The following is a 21513-nucleotide window of genomic DNA, read 5'->3' on the forward strand; positions in this document are numbered from 1 at the left end:
GGAGTTCGGACCCATCACGCCTCTTCATTTTGGTGCGGATGATGTTTGACTCTATAACGGCTACTATTTAGTTAATCGTAATGCCTGGAACTGATTACTTAACGTCTTCTACGACGAAAAGATATGTAACATCACATATTACATACTAGCGGTTGCCCGCGACTTCGTCCGCGTGGAATTCAGTTTTTCACAAATCCCGCGGGAACCATGAATTTTTTCCGGGATGAAAAGTAGCCTATGCGTTAATCCAGAGTAAAATCTATTTTTATTTCAAATTTCAGCCAAATCGCTTCAGTAGCCGCAGCGTAAAAGAGGAACAAACATACTTACACACTTTCACCCTTACACACAAACTTTCGCCTATAAATTAATTATTAGTGTGATAGTGTGATTACTCCCGTCTACTGAGAATTAATAAAAAGGAAAGAACAATGTATTCCTCACCATACAGGACTAGCACTTAGGGTCATATAATCCGAAGCTGCAATGACTCAACACAGGACCAACAGGAGTCTTATCAGACCTTGGTCTGTAGCCACGTTGATTCTTTTTCTACAATCGTAAACGCTTTTAAATTTAAACAATTTAAGATAATGACATTCATTATCGACAGGTCACATGATCAAGTCATCGATCGGATCTGTCATACCCATATAATTTTTTTTAGTTTTCGAGGCGTTAGCTTTTTTAGAAAGAGAACCAACGTGCCACAATGACTTTATACCCTTATCGATATAGTAATAAGTAGTATAGCTTTATGTGACCGAACTCCGAGAAAATACTACCACCAAGCTTACGGCTTATCTGGTTTCTGCCACTTACCATCAGATGAACTATCTGCTTGATTCATCAGTTAATTTTTATTATTATAAAAATAAACTAAATAATACGACGTACTCCCCAGGTTTTTTTTTTCTCTGGGTTTATCTGCGATCAGTAAGAACTATAAGCAGATATTTATTTTTATTTATTTTATAACAACTTTATTGCACAAAACAGAAAATAACAATAGAACACATACATTTTTGGGCAAAAGGCGACCTTATCACTAATAGTGATCTCTTCCAGGCAACCTAATCATAAATAATCTAAACATCCTGTCAGATGGGAAATGGCAATACAATAAATTATAAGTAATATTCACTAAATAATAATAACTAATATAATAAATAAATAAAAACGCTATAATTAAATATTTCCATATCATAAAAATATATACTTTTTACAATTGTACACAATAATGATAAAAACAGCAAAACATGAAATATACATAACATACACCTACATCTACATAGATACATACATGCATACATACAATATACATACATACATACATACATACATACATATATACATACATACATACATACATACAAACAAACTACATACATGCATACATATATACCTACATACATATAATAAACACATATATATTACAATGATAGATAGTGTTTCCTTACACGATTTTTAAAAATAGTCAGGGATTTTGACCGTCTAATATGATCTGGGAGTGCATTCCAAAGTGTAGCTGCTTTTATAGTAAAAGACTCTGAATATGTTCGAGTGTTACACCTAATCTTACCTAAAACGTTTTGCCTACAAGATCGTAGTGTGTTCCTAGAAGTGCGAGGGCCCAGGAAGTTAAAACGCTCTTTTAAGTAGGATGGTGTCCAGTAATGAAAAAGGATAGCGTAAAGAAGAGAAAGAATATGTAGATTACGCCGAAGCCTTATAGGTAACCACTTGAGCTTCCTACGGTATTCTGTAATATGATCAAATTTCCTGAGACCAAATATGTATCTTATTGCCAAGTTTTGCAAGCGTTCGAGTTTATTTAGAAGGTCCTCAGTCAAATCCAGATAACAAACATCGGCATAATCTATGATAGGAAGGAGGAGAGCATTGGCCAATAAAGTTTTAGTCTTAACAGGTAAGAAATTTTTCCATCTTCTTAAGGATCCAACAGCTTGAAAAATCTTTTTACTAATTTGTGCAACTTGTGGTCTCCAGGAAAGATTGTTGTCCATGATAATACCAAGATTCTTTACTGTTTCACTATAAGGCAATACTGATCCATCAAAAATAACTGGTGGTAAAGTCGAAAAATTAATCTTGGAAAGTTGTCTGGAATTACCTAATATAATTACTTGAGACTTCTCAGTATTAACTGACAGCCCATACGCTACACTCCAATCATAGACTGCATTAAGATCATTATTGATATGGTTAATAACCTCAGCAATGCTTTCCACAGACGTCAGTGCATAAACTTGGAAATCATCTGCATAAAGATGATATTGCAAAGAAAGATGTTCAGTGAGAGTATTTATAAAGATGGAAAAAAGAAGAGGAGATAGCACACCACCCTGAGGAACCCCAGCACTAATGGAACAGAAAGAGGATTGTTTCTCTTTTACACGGATGCACTGTGTGCGACCGTTTAAATAGGTGTGGAACCATCTAAGTACAGGGGAAGAAATGTTAATAGATTCAAGAATAGCCAAAAGAATTTCAAAATCAACATTATTAAAAGCGTTAGAAAAATCAAGCAACGTTAAAATAGTTACTTGCTGTTTATCAATTCCATTACGCGCATCATCACAGACCTTCGTTAGAGCCGTCACAGTACTGTGCCCACGACGAAAACCAGACTGGAAAGGGTTAAGGATATTATTTTTAGTTAGAAAACTTAGGAGTTGAGAATGAACTATGCGTTCAAGGACTTTAGATAGGAAGGGAAGGATGGAGATTGGACGAAAATGGGAAAACGTAGTTGGATTAGAAGTTTTAGGAACTGGTATAACATGTGCTATTCGCCAAGCGCTAGGAAAGGTATTGGACGACAGAGATTCATTAAACAGATGACAAAGGACAGGCGCAATGACATCTAAACATAAACAAATCATTCTGCGACTAATTCCATCATTACCAACAGCATCAGATTTGATAGCAATCACATGTCTTTTTATTTCAACTATACTGACGGTATCGAAAGAAAACAATGGAAAACCAGGCTTAGCGCGTGAATTAATGGAGTTAAGAGTTTCAGATTTTAAGTTACTGTTTGTTGTAATATTAGAGAAATGAGAATTTAACGCATTGATATCCAAACTATCAGATACACTGTTACGCTGACGTCCAATACCTAGTGTTCCCAAAAATTTCCACACATCTAACGTATTTTTCCCTGATACCGAAGAATGAATATAATTGCGCTGAGCGTCTCTACAGATCTTGGTACACTTATTCCTTAGCATCCTATAATTAAGCAAATTAGTTACAGTTGGGTGACTTTTATATTTAGATTTAGCCTTATTACGCTTTAACATTATTTGCTTTATGTCATGGGTGAGCCACGGTGCAGGTAGATGTTTTAATTTAATAGGTCGTAAGGGTGCATGAACATCAAAAATTTCAGTAAGTATAGAATTAAAAATAGAAACCTTATCATCTATAGTCACTGCACTAAGGATTGCATTCCAGTCAGCATCGTTTAGATCACGTAAAAAATCATCATTGTTTAAATTCTTAAAACTCCGCCGCATGACTATTGTTGGTTTAATTTTTGGTGGACGCACTCTGTAAGATAAGTACACCAGATCGTGGTATGAAAATGCTTCCGCAGGTAGCTGTCCATGACAGCAAACAAAATTCTGGTCTGAAACAATCATAAGGTCCAACTGTGAGGGTGTGCAGTTAGGAAAGAAATGCGTAGCACCAGTGTTAAGCAATGACAAGTTGGAGCTATTAACGATGTTTTTTAGGTTATGTGCCCGATGATCATTTTTAATTAAACAGGTATTAAAATCACCCATTATTATAGTATGATTCACACTAGGTACAAAGCTCTCCAACAATGTCTCAAACTGTTTAAAATAATCAACACGCAATGATGGACTATAAAAAACGCCCAATAGCACCTTAATACTACCAAATAATAATTCTAGAAATAAGTGTTCAGAGGATTCTACAGGAGATAACGAAGATTTGCTTAAGATAGAAAAGGGAATATGGCTACGTAAATAAATGGCAACACCACCACCGCCCTTCCCTACACGGTCATTACGTATCAAATGGAAACCTGGCAGCGAGTAATACGTGGAAGGAAGGCAGGGTTTTAAAAATGTCTCAGATACCAAAATGGCGTGCACATTCTTAACGTCAAATGACGCTAAGAGATCTGGAAAATGCGCTGGTATGCTTTGTGCATTTATGTGTACAACATTAAAATTTTTATGTAACGCATCAAAAGTGGATTCAAGTTGCGTATTTATAGGAATTGAAGTACTGTGGTAACTTTCGTTAGAAGATCCGATCAAAGAAAAGAAAGAGTCTTCATCAGATCCATCACTATCACAATTAGATACATTATCTGTAAATAAACTATTAATATTCATAACTGTATAAAATTATATAAAAAATAAATAAATAAATAAATGATTAATATAATATAAATAAATAATATAAGATAATCAATATAATATTATTAAATATAATATAATACTATAATAAATTTTGTGCCTTAAAATACTAAGTTATGCACCCAATAGGTATCCTAAGCCGCCAGCTGATTAAAGTTTTACAGAAAAGAAGTACATTTACACAGATTTACAAAGAACAAAATAATAAAAAAAAAAAAATAATAATAATACAAGAGAAACACAAACCACAATTACAAAAATTAAAACGAAAAATAAACTAAGGTATTACAAATAACTATATCTACAATCTTACAAACTAAAGTGAGGAAACGATTGTCTAATGAATTGTAATTAGTCTGAGACTTTGACAAAGGATTATCTATGGTCTGAGACGATTTCACAGCAAAATATATAGTCTATGGCAATAAACTATGATACAGATATGTTCTATGATAACTTCGCTTTTCGAGTGTTTTCCCCAGTGAGAACATCCCCTTATTGTTTTTATAATAATATGTCTAAATAATGTGCTTTCTTTTAAGCCTGCTCTGATATGTCCTGTGAATCAGTTTTGAAGCCAGAACATTTGGATGATCATACTTTTGCGAGACTCTGATCTTCCTAAAAATTAAAAAAAAAGAAAAGCTCAGTACTTCACAGCCCGAACCCAGGACCTCGTAATCCGAACCACTAGACCAATAAATTTAATATGCACACAATCCAACAGGTAACCTGCTGCTGAATCTGTTCGGATGCGGCGCTTGCATCAACATCTCGCAAGGCTTGGACGCACCGGCTGACATTGTACTCATCGCGCTCGCTTTCGGCCTCTCTGTCTTCGCTATCGTGTCTGTAAGTATTATCTTTATCCATACATACTTACATACGTCCCTATTTTTAAATCATAATCAAGCCGAAAACTTGCACAAACTCGCATGCTCATGAACACATACTCACACACACCACTCAAACACAACACACACAAACCACTCACAATCACAAACACATGCACTCTTGTATATTATTAGTAATTTAGTATTAATGAGTATTTATATCAAATGTATTAGTCTACTATATATGGAAGAGCGGGGCCGCCCGTCACAAGTTACAGTAGTAATATTGCAAACTTAATGGTTCCAATCACTATAATGTACTAATAATATGTTACATCTTTGGAATAAAATATATATTAATTAAAGGTGTTCATATAGCCTATGGCACACACAAATAAAAAAAATAAAAAAAAAGAAATGTCCCGCGCGGGACAGTCTCAGTCCGGCTTTTCGGGAATAACTCGACCGAGCGTACAGTACTGAGAAAGTGCGAAACGTTATTTTTTCTAATGAATAAATCTCTTTTGATTTTAATATATAAACATTTCGGACCGCAGATCGACTTAAATTAAGCACAGGCCGTGCCTAAGCAAATTAGTGTCCGGCTTGAATAAGCGCCACAGCTTGGGCGGCGACTTCAGGCGAAGTATCCATAGATTATTGATAGAACCTCACCTTAGTGTTAAGAATAAGTAATGTTGCAAGACCAAAGAGATCAATCACACTTTCAAGAATTAAATCCAAGTAAACCAATAAAATCAAGTTTTCTTAGTATTCGATTGTTTGATATCAACAAACAGGCTTCAAATTGTCTTTTGTTTCTTTAAATTCTGTGTTCGAAATCCAAAAAAAAAGACTAGTGAATGAAAATATAAATGTGCCAGGTTCAAAACTGTCAAAGCCTACCCTTGGTTTTCATGTCTCTGGAAGTTCAATAAATTATGATTTAGGGTGAAACAATATAAGTACTAATGAGCTCCGAAAACTACTCATAAAGCAATTTTGTAAAAGTAACAAGGTATCTGCGATCGTTACTTTCGGGATTTAAAGGGTCCGATTTGCAGCGCTGCCACGGATCCCTGAAAAACGCCCCATACAAAATGGTACGAATTAATGACGATGTAGGTAGGTTAATGACGTTAAATTTGTATGGGCGTTCAAACAAAATTACCAATATCTTTATTATTTGTGCTTGTAGTTTATAGTTTATATATTAAAAAATGTCACATTTAATGTAAGGAAGCTAAAACTGTATTTTCAAGTAAAAAGCTGAATTTTCAAGTAATTACGATAAAAGATTTTTAATAAATTTTGAAATTTTATAATCTTGTTTATTTTGCAAATGTCCAGACAATCTTTTTATGTATAAATTAATTAACAAGACCTAATTTACCCGAATGTATCATAAAAATCAATATATTCAAACCTAGTCATCATCCCCATTATAATTTTCACACATTACCTATAGTATAATATTCTGACGGCCTTCGTGGCGCAGTGGTAAGCGCGGTGGATTTACAAAACGGAGGTCCTGGGTTCGATCCCCGGCTGGGCCGATTGAGATTTTCTTAATTTGTCCAGGTCTGGCTGGTGGGAGGCTACGGCCGTGGCTAGTTACCACCCTACCGACAAAGACGTACCGAAAAGCGATTTAGCGTTCCGGTACGATGTCGTATAGAAACCGAAAAGGGGTGTGGATTTTTATCCTCCTCCTAACAAGTTAGCCCGCTTCCATCTTAGACTGCATCATCACTTACCATCAGGTGAGATTGTAGTCAAGGGCAAACTTGTAAAAGAATAATATATATATATATATGTGGAGTTGGAGTGTGACGTGAAAGTATCAAAATCAAAAATCATTTATTTCAAGTAGGCTCAGTTTACAATCACTTATGACACGTCAGTTGACTATTTGTAAAGATTCTACCACCGGTATTATAGTTTAAGCTAGCCTGCTCCTCCATTGTTGTAAATTTTTGCTCACAAGTTTACTACAATTTCAGATACAGCAATAATTTATTACATAATTGTTATCAAAAGACAGGATAACGAAGATTAACTATATCACCATATGCTATTGTCTCTTTACACAAGTAGCAATGGCGTTACTTTAATAGATGATATTGTTATCAGAGTTAATTTATTACTGGTAATGAGCATACTTTAGATGAGCTACTGCCATTTTAATAATGATTACTGACAGTGTTATCAGGTGTTAATGACATCGACCGGGCTTTAGGTACGTACCTTGTGGCTTGTGGGTACCTTACGTATACCTAATGGTTCCTTGTTGACTACGGAACCCTAAAAAGGAATATTGTGAAGAGAAAGGTACCTAACAGGGCGTTGGTTAATAACAACGCGATTCCTGTCGGGTTACCTAATTCTTGAAAAAGATGTATATATAATAAAGTAAAGTACGGCTTATATCTATTTATTACGGGATATCTTACTATACCGACCTATTTTCTAGAAAATTGACACAAAAAGTTTTAACATCGATTATCTCGTGGTAAAATCGCAAGCAACGTCTAGTTAATTGTTTATATCAGTTCCAATATTCTACCGTAACTTAAGACAACTTTAACCAAGCTGCAGAATTAATAATAATAATTAAATTAATAAGAAACAAATAAGTAACAAATTCTTGTGAAATCCGGGACATAACCTCGGGTACAACCTTTATCGCATAAACCACAATAATATTATTTGTTATTAAAATTTGTGAAATACCTTTGCATTGTTCAAAATAATTATAATAATAATTTACTAAATCAAGGATAGTAATTAATATTCATAATATTACTTACAAGAAGTATTATAATTATTATTTTTTCCTTATGCAAATTTGACTTCCCTGAAACTGAAAATGCGGTTTCAAGCAATAATAACAACGATAAACAGTAATCATTGGTGGTGATGGTTCATATTATTAATATAAATAATTATTTAATTAATTTTTCATTAATAACTAGACAATTACTAGAGTAGAACTAGATAGATACAACCGTAGATACCGTAAATACCGCTGAGCCAACTGTGGCAGAAAAAAAAAACACGTCTTATCAGAAAACGTATAGGTATAATTTTGTGTAAATGTAGTAATTAAATTAAAAGTAATAAAAATTAACAGAATAGTATCTGAAATAATCGTCACTTCTAACTACTGTGTATTTGTGGCGCTTGCCTTTGAGATTTTAGGCCCATGGTCATCAGATACCAAAAAAAAATTCAATACTCATCATTAGCAAACAACAGCTCACCAGTAAGCACGAGTCTTCTCTCAGAATGAGAGGGGTTAGGCCAGTAGCCCACCACGCTGGCCCAATATTATGTGCAAACTACACACACCTAGAGAATTAAGAAAATTCTCTGATAGGCAGGTTTCCTCACGATGTTTTCCTTCACAGTTTGAGACACGTGATATTTAATTTCTCAAAATGCAAATAACTGAAAAGTAGGAGGTGCATGCTCCGAACCGGATTTGAACCTACTCCCTCCGAATTTAAGGCAGAGGTCATCCACTGGACTATCATGGCTCTTATAGGCGGAAAAAAAAATTTCAATACTATGTCTGACAAATTGATCCATTTGTCAGGTGACCCAAGAGCTGGCGCTTAATGAGATAAAGGATAAGGATAAGCCTTGCCATCCAGGGGTAATAGTGTATTTCTTATAAACATTTTACTAACCGACTTCAAAAAAAGGAGGAGGTTCTCAATTCGAGTCTGTTTTTTTTATATCCTGTAACAGTCAATTATACATATGTATTTTTATATTACAGGCAATAGGTCATGTATCAGGAGGTCACGTAAACCCGGCGGTCACAGCTGGTATGGCTGCGACCGGTAAAGTGAAGCCAGCCAGAGCCGTGCTCTACGTCATCGCTCAGTGCGCGGGCGCAGCCGCTGGCTCCGGACTCTTGAAGGCTTTCACCCCCGACACAGTGGCTGGGAAACTCGGCGTCACGGGACTGGGCAAGAATGTGACCGCTTTGCAAGGCTTCGGTATCGAATTCTTCCTGGGATTCGTGCTAGTGTTCGTCGTTTGTGGGGTAAGTCGAGTAAAGCCTAGAGTATAAAGTAGGTAGTAGTCATAGATTTATAATACATAGATAGTGTGTAGTCGCCGGATTCGTAAGCAGTTTTAAGTGCCCCGAAATCGGGGCACTTTACGGATCGCTACGCTTCGATAAGTATGATTGAGTGCGAGTCGGCGAAGTTAGCTTAGCTCCTACACAGTCACAGAAGTGGCTTACGTTTGAAGTCAAAAATTGTTAGGTGTAGCGGGTCTACAGGTTATCAGTCTAAGGTAGTATTTATCAAGTGCATCAAACTCAAACTAAAAATTCATTAATTTCAATTAAACTTAGTTTACAAGCACTTTTGAAACGTCAAGTTATAACATGATTTAATGATAATTGAAGACGAAAACTTAAAATTAAAGTTACGATGTTTCTAAACGCGCCTTGATCTGAGAGAGAAGTATTATTTATATAATTGTATTTATTATTTCATACATGATGAAAGCAATTTAGGTACTATACTATACTATATACTATTATACAGATATATGTAATATCTGAGAGAAACATTTAATAAAGTCGTTTTATAGCAGTCACGGAAAAGTATTATGAACAAGTAGTCATTCGAATTCAGAACAATATGTTGGCTTTGAAAAAAATCAAAATCCGCTACCAAAAATTGCAATGTAATAAACAATTTACCAAAAAAAAAATAATAATAAGGGGTTTAATTTTCTATGGAAATATCTCAATAACTAATTGTATTATAATATTCTTCAGAAAGAGTCTGAATAATATCCTTTCTATATCCTATGCCTATGCGTTTTTGCCCATAGGCATAGGATATAGAAAATAATTTACTGATTATTTTTTCATTTTCAGTTTTGGTTCAATTCCGAACTTTAAAAACTCGAGCCTATATTATAAGTAGGTATCCTACGCGTCTGAAAAGCAGACCAGTTAAGTTTTTGTTTGCGGCAAAGTTGAACTTGTAAGATTTCGGTGTCGATTACTTCCTCGAACTTGCTCTCATTTTTTACAGATCTGACGATAAGTATTTATAGTTATGTATCACTGTGGCATGATTTTGAGTAAACCGGTTTACATTGTGCCACAGTTCCATGGAGTTCCTACCACGTCATTCTAGATCACAGTTTCTCAACGTGTAGTCAAAGGCCCATATGTGGGCGACCTCAGTTCCTCAGCTAGGCTATAGAGGGCCTAGAGAAATTTAGTGAGCAAAGATGGAATTTAGCCAGATTATAATAGTCTATAATAATAAATAGCGAGTAAAACAAGAAAAATCCATACTTTAATTATTTGTACGTGAACATTCACAAGTAATTAGATGAACATGAAAATTGAACTAAAAGATTTTACATGTATATGTACGAGTACATAGGTGCATGAAACTGCCATTGATCACGTGACCTGTCTATAGCAAATGTCAATCCCATACATTTTTCTAGTTTTCGAAGCGTTAGCGATCGTAGAAAGAGAATCGACGTGCCACTTGGCTAGGGCGGCTGGATTGGTTAAATCTTGATTTTTAAATCGAATTTTTGTAAGAACTTGAGGTATTGTAAAAATGTCTGAAAAGGGCGGTTGACAAAATACTCGTAAAGCCGTAAGGTTGAGAACCTATGTTCTAGATGAATAAACTTGACGGACTCTCGTAAAAAGCATTATATTCTAATGAATTTCTTGTTGAATTCAAATTGCCGATCGTAGCTGTAATTTGAGGCAAGTATGGAATCTTGCCAACATTTCCAGGCGATTTACGATTTAAAATTTTAATGCTTTGTTTGGATTAGTACTAACGAGCTCTAAACCATCAGCATATTATGCACATAGTAAAGTACACAACATTGCATATTTAAAGCGGCAAGAAATAGGCTCCTACGTTATGTTAGGTGAAGCAATTAAATGTAGACGTATACTTGTAACATTACTGCAATCTTATTTATCCAAGAATCTCATCTGAAACTCTGAATTCGAAACTAATAAACCGATTTTAGTAAAAATTATTTCACTGTTAGGAAGCTACATTACTTTGTCGCGATCGACATGATGCATGCACATCGCGACCAACACACGATCAGTTTTATCGGATGTCAAGCCGTTAGCGCTGCGGGCATGTGAGATTACTTGATCGTCAGCTGACATTAGGGATAATGACCTAAGCAATAATTTATTTTTTGTCAGAGGTTAGGTTAATCGAATGAGGTGCTAATTCTATGGTGGTTATAAGTATGTGTCCACCTTTATTTAAACCTAATACGTAAACAACGCATATTTACGCCTGCTGTAGAATAGTAATAAAACATTAGCTTCCGTGATGACTGTCATTACTAAAGTGAATCGAGTTAATCCAGGCACGCTAATTTGTGCACATTGAAATATTCAAATCGTTGCTAGGTAGGTATTCGTTAAGCAAGCGGTTTTTCCTTCACTTCACGGCATTTAGGTACCTACCAATGTGAACAACAAAAACAAAGCAATTTGTTTTAAAGAATGAATTCTAAGAAATTAGTTAAATGGTCAGAAATAATTATATATTTAGATTAAATTCACATCTGCAGTTAACACTTATTTTACTGCAGGTAACTACCTACTATAAGTAGTTGTAATTTATTGTCAAAATTATTAAAATGAAATGTTTTTTTATTATATTTTAGCTCACAAAGTTAATTTTATTCATAAAATGTTAAGCACTTTTTTGACATAAAAGCTCTTTGCCAAGATTTAATAAAGAACCGTTCGTTTTTACACGGATGCTAAAGGTTTTATATTACATTAAGGCACACGTGCATTTTACTTTACATTTTAATTTAATAGTTCTTTGACATTATAGTAGGTTTTACTTATCAACCAGTCGTATAATTTTCTTTTAAATTTACGGCACATGTGCGTAATGAGATACATTACAATATTGAAATTGGTGAAATAAGCGATACTTTTCGAGCAAACGTGTTATAAAGGGATTTAATTCGTTTAGCTTGACCGTAAAACGAAACCGAATGTGACGTGACAACACAAAGGTGACGTGATGTTAAAAAAACCTATACTAACAAATACTTAAATGAATACAATTTTCCACTGTCTAATAGACAAAAATTGTAGGTACTAGGTACCTATTTACTATCTAGCAACGGTCTTTCACCTAAAATTCGCATTGTGCCTTGCGTGACGATATAATAGCATTTGACATGAACTGCTAGGCGGGATGAAATAGTTTCGCTGACGTTAAATCAATAACTTAAGTTAAGCCAATGCAAAGTATAATTATGAATTAGTAGGTAACTACAGGTCAAACAAAAACTCCAAAAAATTCATGTTTTAACATGAATTTTTATTATTCGCCATAGTGATTCGGTCACTACGTTTTATACTACGTCCCATAGTAGGATAGTTATGGTTTAGTTATAGAATTATATTTAACTGCGCTGGTAATTCCACAGGTGTGCGACCCGAACAAACCCGACAGCAAGTCAACGGCGCCCCTCGCCATCGGGCTGACAGTGACGCTGGGCCACCTGCTGGCGGTGGACTACACCGGCTCCGCCATGAACCCTGCGCGCTCCTTCGGATCTGCTTTAGTTGCCAGCGAGTGGAGTGATCATTGGGTGAGTTTGTTGTTCCCTCGTCATCGGGCTGACAGTGACGTTGGGACACCTGCTGGCGGTGGACTACACTGGCTCCGCCATGAACCCCGCGCGCTCCTTCGGATCTGCTCTAGTTGCCAGCGAGTGGAGTGATCATTGGGTTAGTCTTTGTTATTCCCTCGCCATCGGGCTGACAGTGACGCTGGGCCATCTGCTGGCGGTGGACTACACCGGCTCCGCCATGAACCCCGCGCGCTCGTTCGGATCTGTTCTAGTTGCCAGCGAGTGGAGTGATCATTGGGTGAGTCTTTGTTGTCCTCTCGCCAACGGGCTGACAGTGACGCTGGGCCACCTGCTGGCGGTGGACTACACCGGCTCCGCCATGAACCCCGCGCGCTCGTTCGGATCTGTTCTAGTTGCCAGCGAGTGGAGTGATCATTGGGTGAGTCTTTGTTGTTCCCTCGCCATCGGGCTGACAGTGACGCTGGGCCATCTGCTGGCGGTGGACTACACCGGCTCCGCCATGAACCCCGCGCGCTCGTTCGGATCTGTTCTAGTTGCCAGCGAGTGGAGTGATCATTGGGTGAGTCTTTGTTGTTCCCTCGCCATCGGGCTGACAGTGACGCTGGGCCATCTGCTGGCGGTGGACTACACCGGCTCCGCCATGAACCCCGCGCGCTCGTTCGGATCTGTTCTAGTTGCCAGCGAGTGGAGTGATCATTGGGTGAGTCTTTGTTGTTCCCTCGCCATCGGGCTGACAGTGACGCTGGGCCATCTGCTGGCGGTGGACTACACCGGCTCCGCCATGAACCCCGCGCGCTCGTTCGGATCTGTTCTAGTTGCCAGCGAGTGGAGTGATCATTGGGTGAGTCTTTGTTGTCCTCTCGCCATCGGGCTGACAGTGACGCTGGGCCACCTGCTGGCGGTGGACTACACCGGCTCCGCCATGAACCCCGCGCGCTCGTTCGGATCTGTTCTAGTTGCCAGCGAGTGGAGTGATCATTGGGTGAGTCTTTGTTGTTCCCTCGCCATCGGGCTGACAGTGACGCTGGGGCATCTGCTGGCGGTGGACTACACCGGCTCCGCCATGAACCCCGCGCGCTCGTTCGGATCTGTTCTAGTTGCCAGCGAGTGGAGTGATCATTGGGTGAGTCTTTGTTGTCCTCTCGCCATCGGGCTGACAGTGACGCTGGGCCACCTGCTGGCGGTGGACTACACCGGCTCCGCCATGAACCACCGCGCGCGTTCGGATCTGCTCTAGTTGCTAGCGAGTGGAGTGATCATTGGGTGAGTCTTTACGCAGGCAACTGACATTTTGGTTCAACTTAGGTACTCGTAATAGAGTTCTACATTTGATACCTGTTTTAGACAATTTATCAACACAACATAACCCATTTTTCCTGCTCGCTGCGCTGCTGTACCTGAATAAAAAACTACACAACTGAAAATAACAATATAAATTATTATAAATAAAAAGAAATAGTTTTGCATTTATAATTCAGTGGTAAACACGCATTTAGACATTTATATAGGCTATATTAACATGAATGATTTATTAAAATTATCCCATAGGCCCTAATATAGTCATGATTAATTGTGATTGTACATGAGATTGAACACGGCGTGAGGTCATCAACGATCACGAAACTATAGATAGATACATCCAAGTCTATATAGGTAGCTAAATACGTTACTTAGGTATAATCGTAAAACTAATCCATACTAATATTCTAAATGCTACTAAAGTAAGTCTGTCTGTCTGATACCTTTTCACGGCCGTGAAAACTGAACCGATTTAAGTGAAATTTGGTAAAGAGGTAAATTGTTCCTTAGAGGAGAACATTTAGATATGCGTTTTATCCCGATTTTGGACTGGTTTAATTTAATTTTATTAAAACATAAATGTAAAAATGGGAGCCAAATTCAATATTACAAATGTATCTCGTTATCGATTTTGCCGACAAAATAAGTGATATCTAAATGGATGCAAAATTCTATAAATTACTAATTGATACTCACGATAGTTTAAATTCTATAGATTACATCCATCAAGGTTCCCGCGGGCTTTTGTAAGACAGTATTTCGCGCGGAGTCGCGGGCGTCAGCTAGTTAGCTTCATATGATATCTATGGAAGATCCATCTTGGGTAAAAATGTAGTTATGTGCAAAACAACACCTGTTAAATACGTCAATTACCTCGACCAATCACCATTATGGTATTTAGTGCTGCCTAGTTTTTATTGAATATCTCTTTCAATAGAGGTTGCTTCTCAGATTTACATTAATACCTATCAGATTCATTAGGTATTTTATAATATATACTGCTATTCTCAATAATCATCACTAACTCATGTCAGGTAAACTTTGGACTGGTTTAATTTAATCCTATCAAAACATAAACGTGAAGATGAGAGCCAAGTTCAATATTACAAGAGTGTGTCGTTGTCGATTTTGCCGACAAAAGAACTGATATCTAAGTGGGTGCCAAATTGTATAGATTTTGAACTTAGAATACATTAAAGCTCAAGATGAAATTTAGCAAATTTTTTTACATAAAGGTATCTTTCTTAATTTATATAAAAACATATTTTTTATTCGTTTCCAAATTTTTCATGTTATAATATGCACGTACTGTTTTAAGGATTTTACTCGTATAATATTGTAAGATCTATTATATATAGAATTTTGCAGGCCCTAAGTTTTTTTTAATAATAAAAAAAACTTGGTTGTAAATGCAAAATTCCTTCTCCGGTACAGGACGGCTAATATACAAAACATCTTTATAGAATAGCCCTCCAAGTTCATAAATTTATTAGGTACTCTGGATAGGATATTTTTGCATGTACGAGGTAGACGGCACCTGCCTACCTAGGTAGGTATGATACGTAAAAACAATATTGCATTGTTGTTAGCATTTTATCTAAGTTAATAAAATCGATATCGACCTTGGCCCCATGAGATACTGCTTTTTGAGATGCCCTAGCCCCTAATTCAGATAACGCTACCGAATATTATAAATGTAAAAGTAAGTCTGTCTATCTGTCTGTCTGTTACCTTTTCACGTTGAACCGAATGAATTTTGGTATTATGATAAATGGGACCTTGGAGCAGAGCATAGGCTACTTTTTATCCCTACAATAAAAAGAGAAGGGAGTATAAAAATTTGTGCAAAAATCATCAGAAAAGTTACGAAATGTAATGTAAAAAAATTTGAAAATTCAACCCCGAAACCTTGGTTTGGGGTTCAAACGGGGGTTGAACATAAAGCTTACACTAATTTGAGTATAAGCTGACGAAGTAGCGGGCGTCCGCTAGTTGTACATATAAGTATACAAAATATAAGTACCTAAATATACTCGTAATATTATATTAACAGACAACCAAGATTATTCGTATGCTTAGAATAGATCGGTTAAATGTATTAAGATTTAAATAGAAAAATATATAAAATATAAGCCCACCTCAGAATCTGACCAGCGAAAAGATTTGATTAATAAAAAACAAGACATTTTCAACTAGAGTGTACTAGAGATCTATATGGTCGTAGAGAGAAGCCGCGGCGAACGACTAGTGAACTATTAAATTGCCAATACATCGATATGATAAACGATAATATCGAAATCAATAACAATTCTTATTTTTTGTTAAGAATTTGTCGGCGATATCATTGTAGATAAAATCTATTGAACTGCATAAGTCCTAAGCACTTAGTATTTGTTTATCTGATAATTTTACCGGATTAGCTGAACGAGGGCAATAGTTAGTAATGTTTAGTAAAGTAGGTACTTCCTTAGAGAGTCCATTGATTTTCTGACACCAACCACCTCTGTCTGGTGAGATGTCATGAGCTTAAAGCTCGCTGCACACATTATGTGTATTATTTCGAACAGGAACCTAATTTTTTTGGAAATATCGCTTTATACTAAATGCACACGAAAGGAAGCACAGAGTGAAGTGGTGTTTACCTACATAACACTACGTCCCGTCACCACTCGTCCTCGTCCTAACCCTATACCTACTATAGAACCTCCTCCACTTAGAAATCCTTAAAGTAATTTGTTGGTACCAGTAGGTACTTACATTTTATATGACTTTTTGTCATATGACCTCTGCCTTCAGAGGGCGTACATTAGAATGTGGACCAGGACATGCACCTCCAACTTTTTGCTTATGATGATCATATGATTTTTAGGGATTAACTAATCCGTAACAATCTTACTAACTATAACTTAAAATTACTGACTAACTAGTAAGTAACTCAGGTTGAGTGTAGTGAAATTTGTCGCAGGTGTACTGGGCGGGCCCGGTGGCAGGCGGCGTGGCGGCTGCACTTTTATATGTGCATGGCTTCTCCGCGCCCGCGCCCGACGTGCCGTCCCCGCGGTACCGACCCGTCGCCGCCGACGAGAAAGAGGTAAGATATACAGACACAGGATAAAGATCAACCAGGGTAGACTTAGGCTGCCTCCTTTACTAGCCATTTGACTCCTAAATGGGCGACCGGTCGTCCATCGTATCCGTTACGTGACATGTAAAAAAATATAACTACCACTAAGGGCAATAGGCGAGCACAGTATCATGCTCCGCGCGATAGAAGAATATAAAGATTTTTTAAATAGCTCTCAACGGTAGATTAAAACCGCATTCCCTGTCGGCTTCTTCAACGCAGACGGGCTCACCGATAAAATACTCGCGAGCAGCGAATGGCTAGGTGTGTGGATTTTCATCCTCCTCCTAACAAGTTAGCCCGCTATCATCTTAGACTGCATCATCACTTACCACCAGGTGAGATTGTTGTCAAGGGCTAACTTGTAAAGAATAAAAAAAAGAGGACCTCCAGGTGATAGATACGGGGAATCTGTCACTGATGCCTGACTGGATTGCGGTAGCTTACGGAACACCGTGGGGTTTTAGTCGGTTTATTCATCCGACGAGTGAGCCGCGATAGCCCAGTGGATATGACCTCTGCACCTCCAACTTTTCAGTTGTGTGCATTTTAAGAAATTAAATATGACGTGTCTCAAACGGTGAAGGAAAACATCGTGAGGAAACCCGCATACAACAGAAAAGTTGGAGGTGCTTGCCCCGGATCGGGTTCGAACCTACGCTCTCCGGAATCGGAGGCAGAGGTCATATCCACTAGGCTATCACAGCTCACGGATGATGATCTACTCAATTGAATTTTTATTATTATCAATAATAATTTTAGAATTAAGGTACATAATTCAAAATAATTTGAGTAACTAGATCCCTGTTTATTGTTTATATTGTGATTTTTACAAGCGTTCTGGACGTCTGGCTCCCACAGCGTGGACCGTTGAACAAAGTGTGAGCTCGTTTTACTTCTAGATATCATATTTTATGAACCTTTATGAAATCCAACAGTATCATAATTAATAATGATAACAACCAGTTACAAGTAGAAAAACTTGAGCTTTAATAAAATGGCAAAGGTCTGACCATCGCAGACTCTTAGACCAGAACAGTATTAGTGATGATCAATATCTTATCGGTACAAAAAATCATGAAAACAATCGGCGCTCACAGGGCAGATTTGGTAAAGTACTGGTACTCATATGGTATAGTATGGTTATATGAGTACCACTACTGTATTTATTATTGTTTTTATAGACCATGTAACTAAGGGAAGGCACTGGCCCTTTAGACACGGGCTTATATGAAGCCATTTTAAGAATTCTATATACTGAGTATTTTCCAATAACCATTTTATAGTAATCTTATACCTAAAGTCACTTTTTATAACCTTTCAGCTGAAACGGTTGGACGGCAAAGGCGAAGACATGGCCTGAAGGCGATTGCAGCGCGGCCCCCCGCGACCCCCCTCCCCTATCTCCGTCCCCAGCGACACCCGCCCGCACCTCACCCGCCCTGCCACCTACCAACGTTACCTGTAAATTATTCACTTACCTGTAAGTTGTGTGATTATTACCTACACGAACTTACCTGTAAGTTCCGCGATAGTAATTATATCACCACTCTAAGTTTGCGATCATTTGAAAAGAAATAATAAAATAATAATGAAATAATAAAATAATGAAATTAAGATTTACCTGTCATTTGCGCATTCATACCTTATCTGTAAGTTATGCGATCCTAATCATACTTACAATACAAACTTACTTGTAAGTTGTTCAATCATTATTTATTACAAGCTTACTTAGAAGTTTCGCCATCACAAGTATACGGACTTACCGGTAACTTACGCAATCATAACTTACTTGTAAGATATAATACAACCATTAATTTTACTAACTTCTGTGTAATGCATGATCATGATTAGGTATAGAACTTACCTGTAAGTTGCAGGATCACAATTATACAATCTTTCTTAAGTTGCGCTATCATCACTATAAAAATTTGTTAATTAGGTAATAACAATTGCAGATTATTCCTCTCTTTTCCGTCCTACACGTGCCTTTTTGTGCTTTATGATGGTATTTGAACATTATATGTACCTACCTAAATAAGCGATTTCGTTGTAAATCTTTTAGTGCAAACATAAATATCACAAAATGCATATGAAACAAAAAAAAATATTACCTATAAAAAAATTTAAACAAATATTTTTATTATATACAAGTAATAAAAAAAAATATCTATTTATAAGTAACTTACACAAGAAATAAGTTAAGAAAAAACACAATATTTACTGCATAATACGTACATTTTATTAATTTCTATGTAAGGCAACGATATTATAATTTATAAAATATCGTTGATGTAAAAAAAAATCTCTTGTTCGTAAACAATATAATATACACAATTGGAGTTGTTTATAACTACTTAATATTTTTATTTTTATACAATGAATATTTTAGTAACCCAATTATTACTGTTGTATTCAAAAAATTGGATCTTTACTGCCATTTGTTATTATTAATTAAGTTATTGAAATATAATAATTATATAAATATTGTAGATACTTACATATTTCTTCTATACTCACCTATTTAACTCCATTCGAAATAACCACATTTGAAAATACTTCCTTTTTCATTTAATTAATAAAATAGCATAAAATAAAATTTCAAGATTTTTCTACAATAATAAATAAATACTACAAAGTAGGTATTTTAATAAGGATTTAAATTATTATTATTATTGACACAAATAGAATGTAGATTATGACGTCATTATTAATAATGGTAATATTTAGTAAATTACTTTTCTAAGCACAAAAAATTGTTTGTTTTTTTTAAATATAAAATGAAAAATACAAAGGATGTGTTCATAATTTGGAATTTATAAAGACCATTTTACCTTTTTACAATCTACCTACGAATTTTTTTTAAATCTAAAAAAAGATTAGAACATTTTGAACGCTATACTAGCTATCTTAGCGAAAAACAAATTATGCGAGTATGTTCTGATAAGTGTAGAACAAAAATGTTGAAATTATTTTGAAAAAATCTGTTATTCTTCGATGGTTTCAATTTTGTAATCTGTATTTTCATAAGAATTAAGATTTATTGTTCAATATTTTGTTCAATTCTAATGTAAACATTACATTTTTAGTAACTTATACTTTACGAGAAAACGGAAATATATAAACTTGTATGTGTCAATGTTTGTGTTCTAGACTAAGTTCAATAAATATATTTTACTACTCAATGGCTTATTTTTTTTAAACCTTATGATTTTTTTTCTCTTGTTTATTTATTTGTCCTTTTTCTTTTAAATTAACAATTTTAATAAAATACAAAATATAATATAAAAAGGTGGTCAGAGCTCCAGAGTGAGGTACCTCCTCACAATATGCGCCGTTTCAATATTGTTTCTGTATCGGACCCTTGATCCAGCAGTTTTGCGAAAGCTTCGGTGTTGGTCGAATATAATAATACAATTTAATAAAAAGAATTCAACTGACTTCCAACACAAAAAATAACCTAAAATTAAGCAAAAAGTAACATCTTACCTATGATCAGTATTACCTTCTGATCAGTTTGAAGGCCAAGCCGTTTAAATTACAAAATTTCTATAGTTCTTTCAGAAAGCTTTAATTAAAACACGACACTGGATTCGTACCGCATTCAAACTGATCAGAAGGTAGCACATAGTTAAGATGTTTTTTTTTTGCTTTTTAGTTAAGGTTAATTTTTGTGTTGGTTGGTTAATTTTTTTTTATTAAAATTTTTATTTTTTCATTTTTAGTGTTAGCATACCACTATTCCAAAAATTCCAATTTTGAACATACTACCTTAACTCACATACAAAATTTTACTGCCCCTTCCACACGTAATATGAATAGACAAAAAACATGAAAGGAATAACCAATGAGGAGTTTTCTTAACTGTCCTCAGTCTTCATCACCAGACCCCTAATGCATTCACAACACATTATGGGTGGAAAGTTCTCACCAATACAAATTTATGAATTCCATAAATAAATTAGCTACTGTGACCCGTCGAGGAGGTTCCTTAACTGACCTGCGTCTTCATCACCAGACCCCTAATACAGTCCCAACCCATCTAGGTGGAAAGTTCTCATCAATACAAATTTATCAAGTCCAAGCACAAGTTAGCTACTGTGAACTGTCGTGGAGTTCCCTTAACTGTCCTATGTCTTCATCACCAGACCCCTAATACAGTTACAACTCATCTAGGTGGAAA

General features: G+C 36.1%; 1 protein-coding gene across 2 annotated transcripts in view; it reads left to right on the plus strand.

Moving 5' to 3' along the window:
* Positions 1–20515, plus strand: part of LOC112045659 (aquaporin AQPAe.a) — a 59861-nt gene extending 39346 nt beyond the window's left edge. For both annotated transcript variants that reach the window (XM_052891604.1, XM_052891605.1), the window contains exons 3-7: positions 5149–5273; positions 9039–9308; positions 12740–12904; positions 17172–17297; positions 18655–20515. In XM_052891604.1, the coding sequence (XP_052747564.1) occupies positions 5149–5273; positions 9039–9308; positions 12740–12904; positions 17172–17297; positions 18655–18693 (725 nt within the window). In that variant the 3' untranslated portion in view covers positions 18694–20515. The remainder of the gene's footprint in view (positions 1–5148; positions 5274–9038; positions 9309–12739; positions 12905–17171; positions 17298–18654) is intronic.
* The last annotated feature ends 998 nt before the right edge of the window (positions 20516–21513 follow it).

Source organism: Bicyclus anynana, chromosome 4, assembly GCF_947172395.1.
Source record: "Bicyclus anynana chromosome 4, ilBicAnyn1.1, whole genome shotgun sequence".
NCBI lineage: Eukaryota > Metazoa > Arthropoda > Insecta > Lepidoptera > Nymphalidae > Bicyclus > Bicyclus anynana.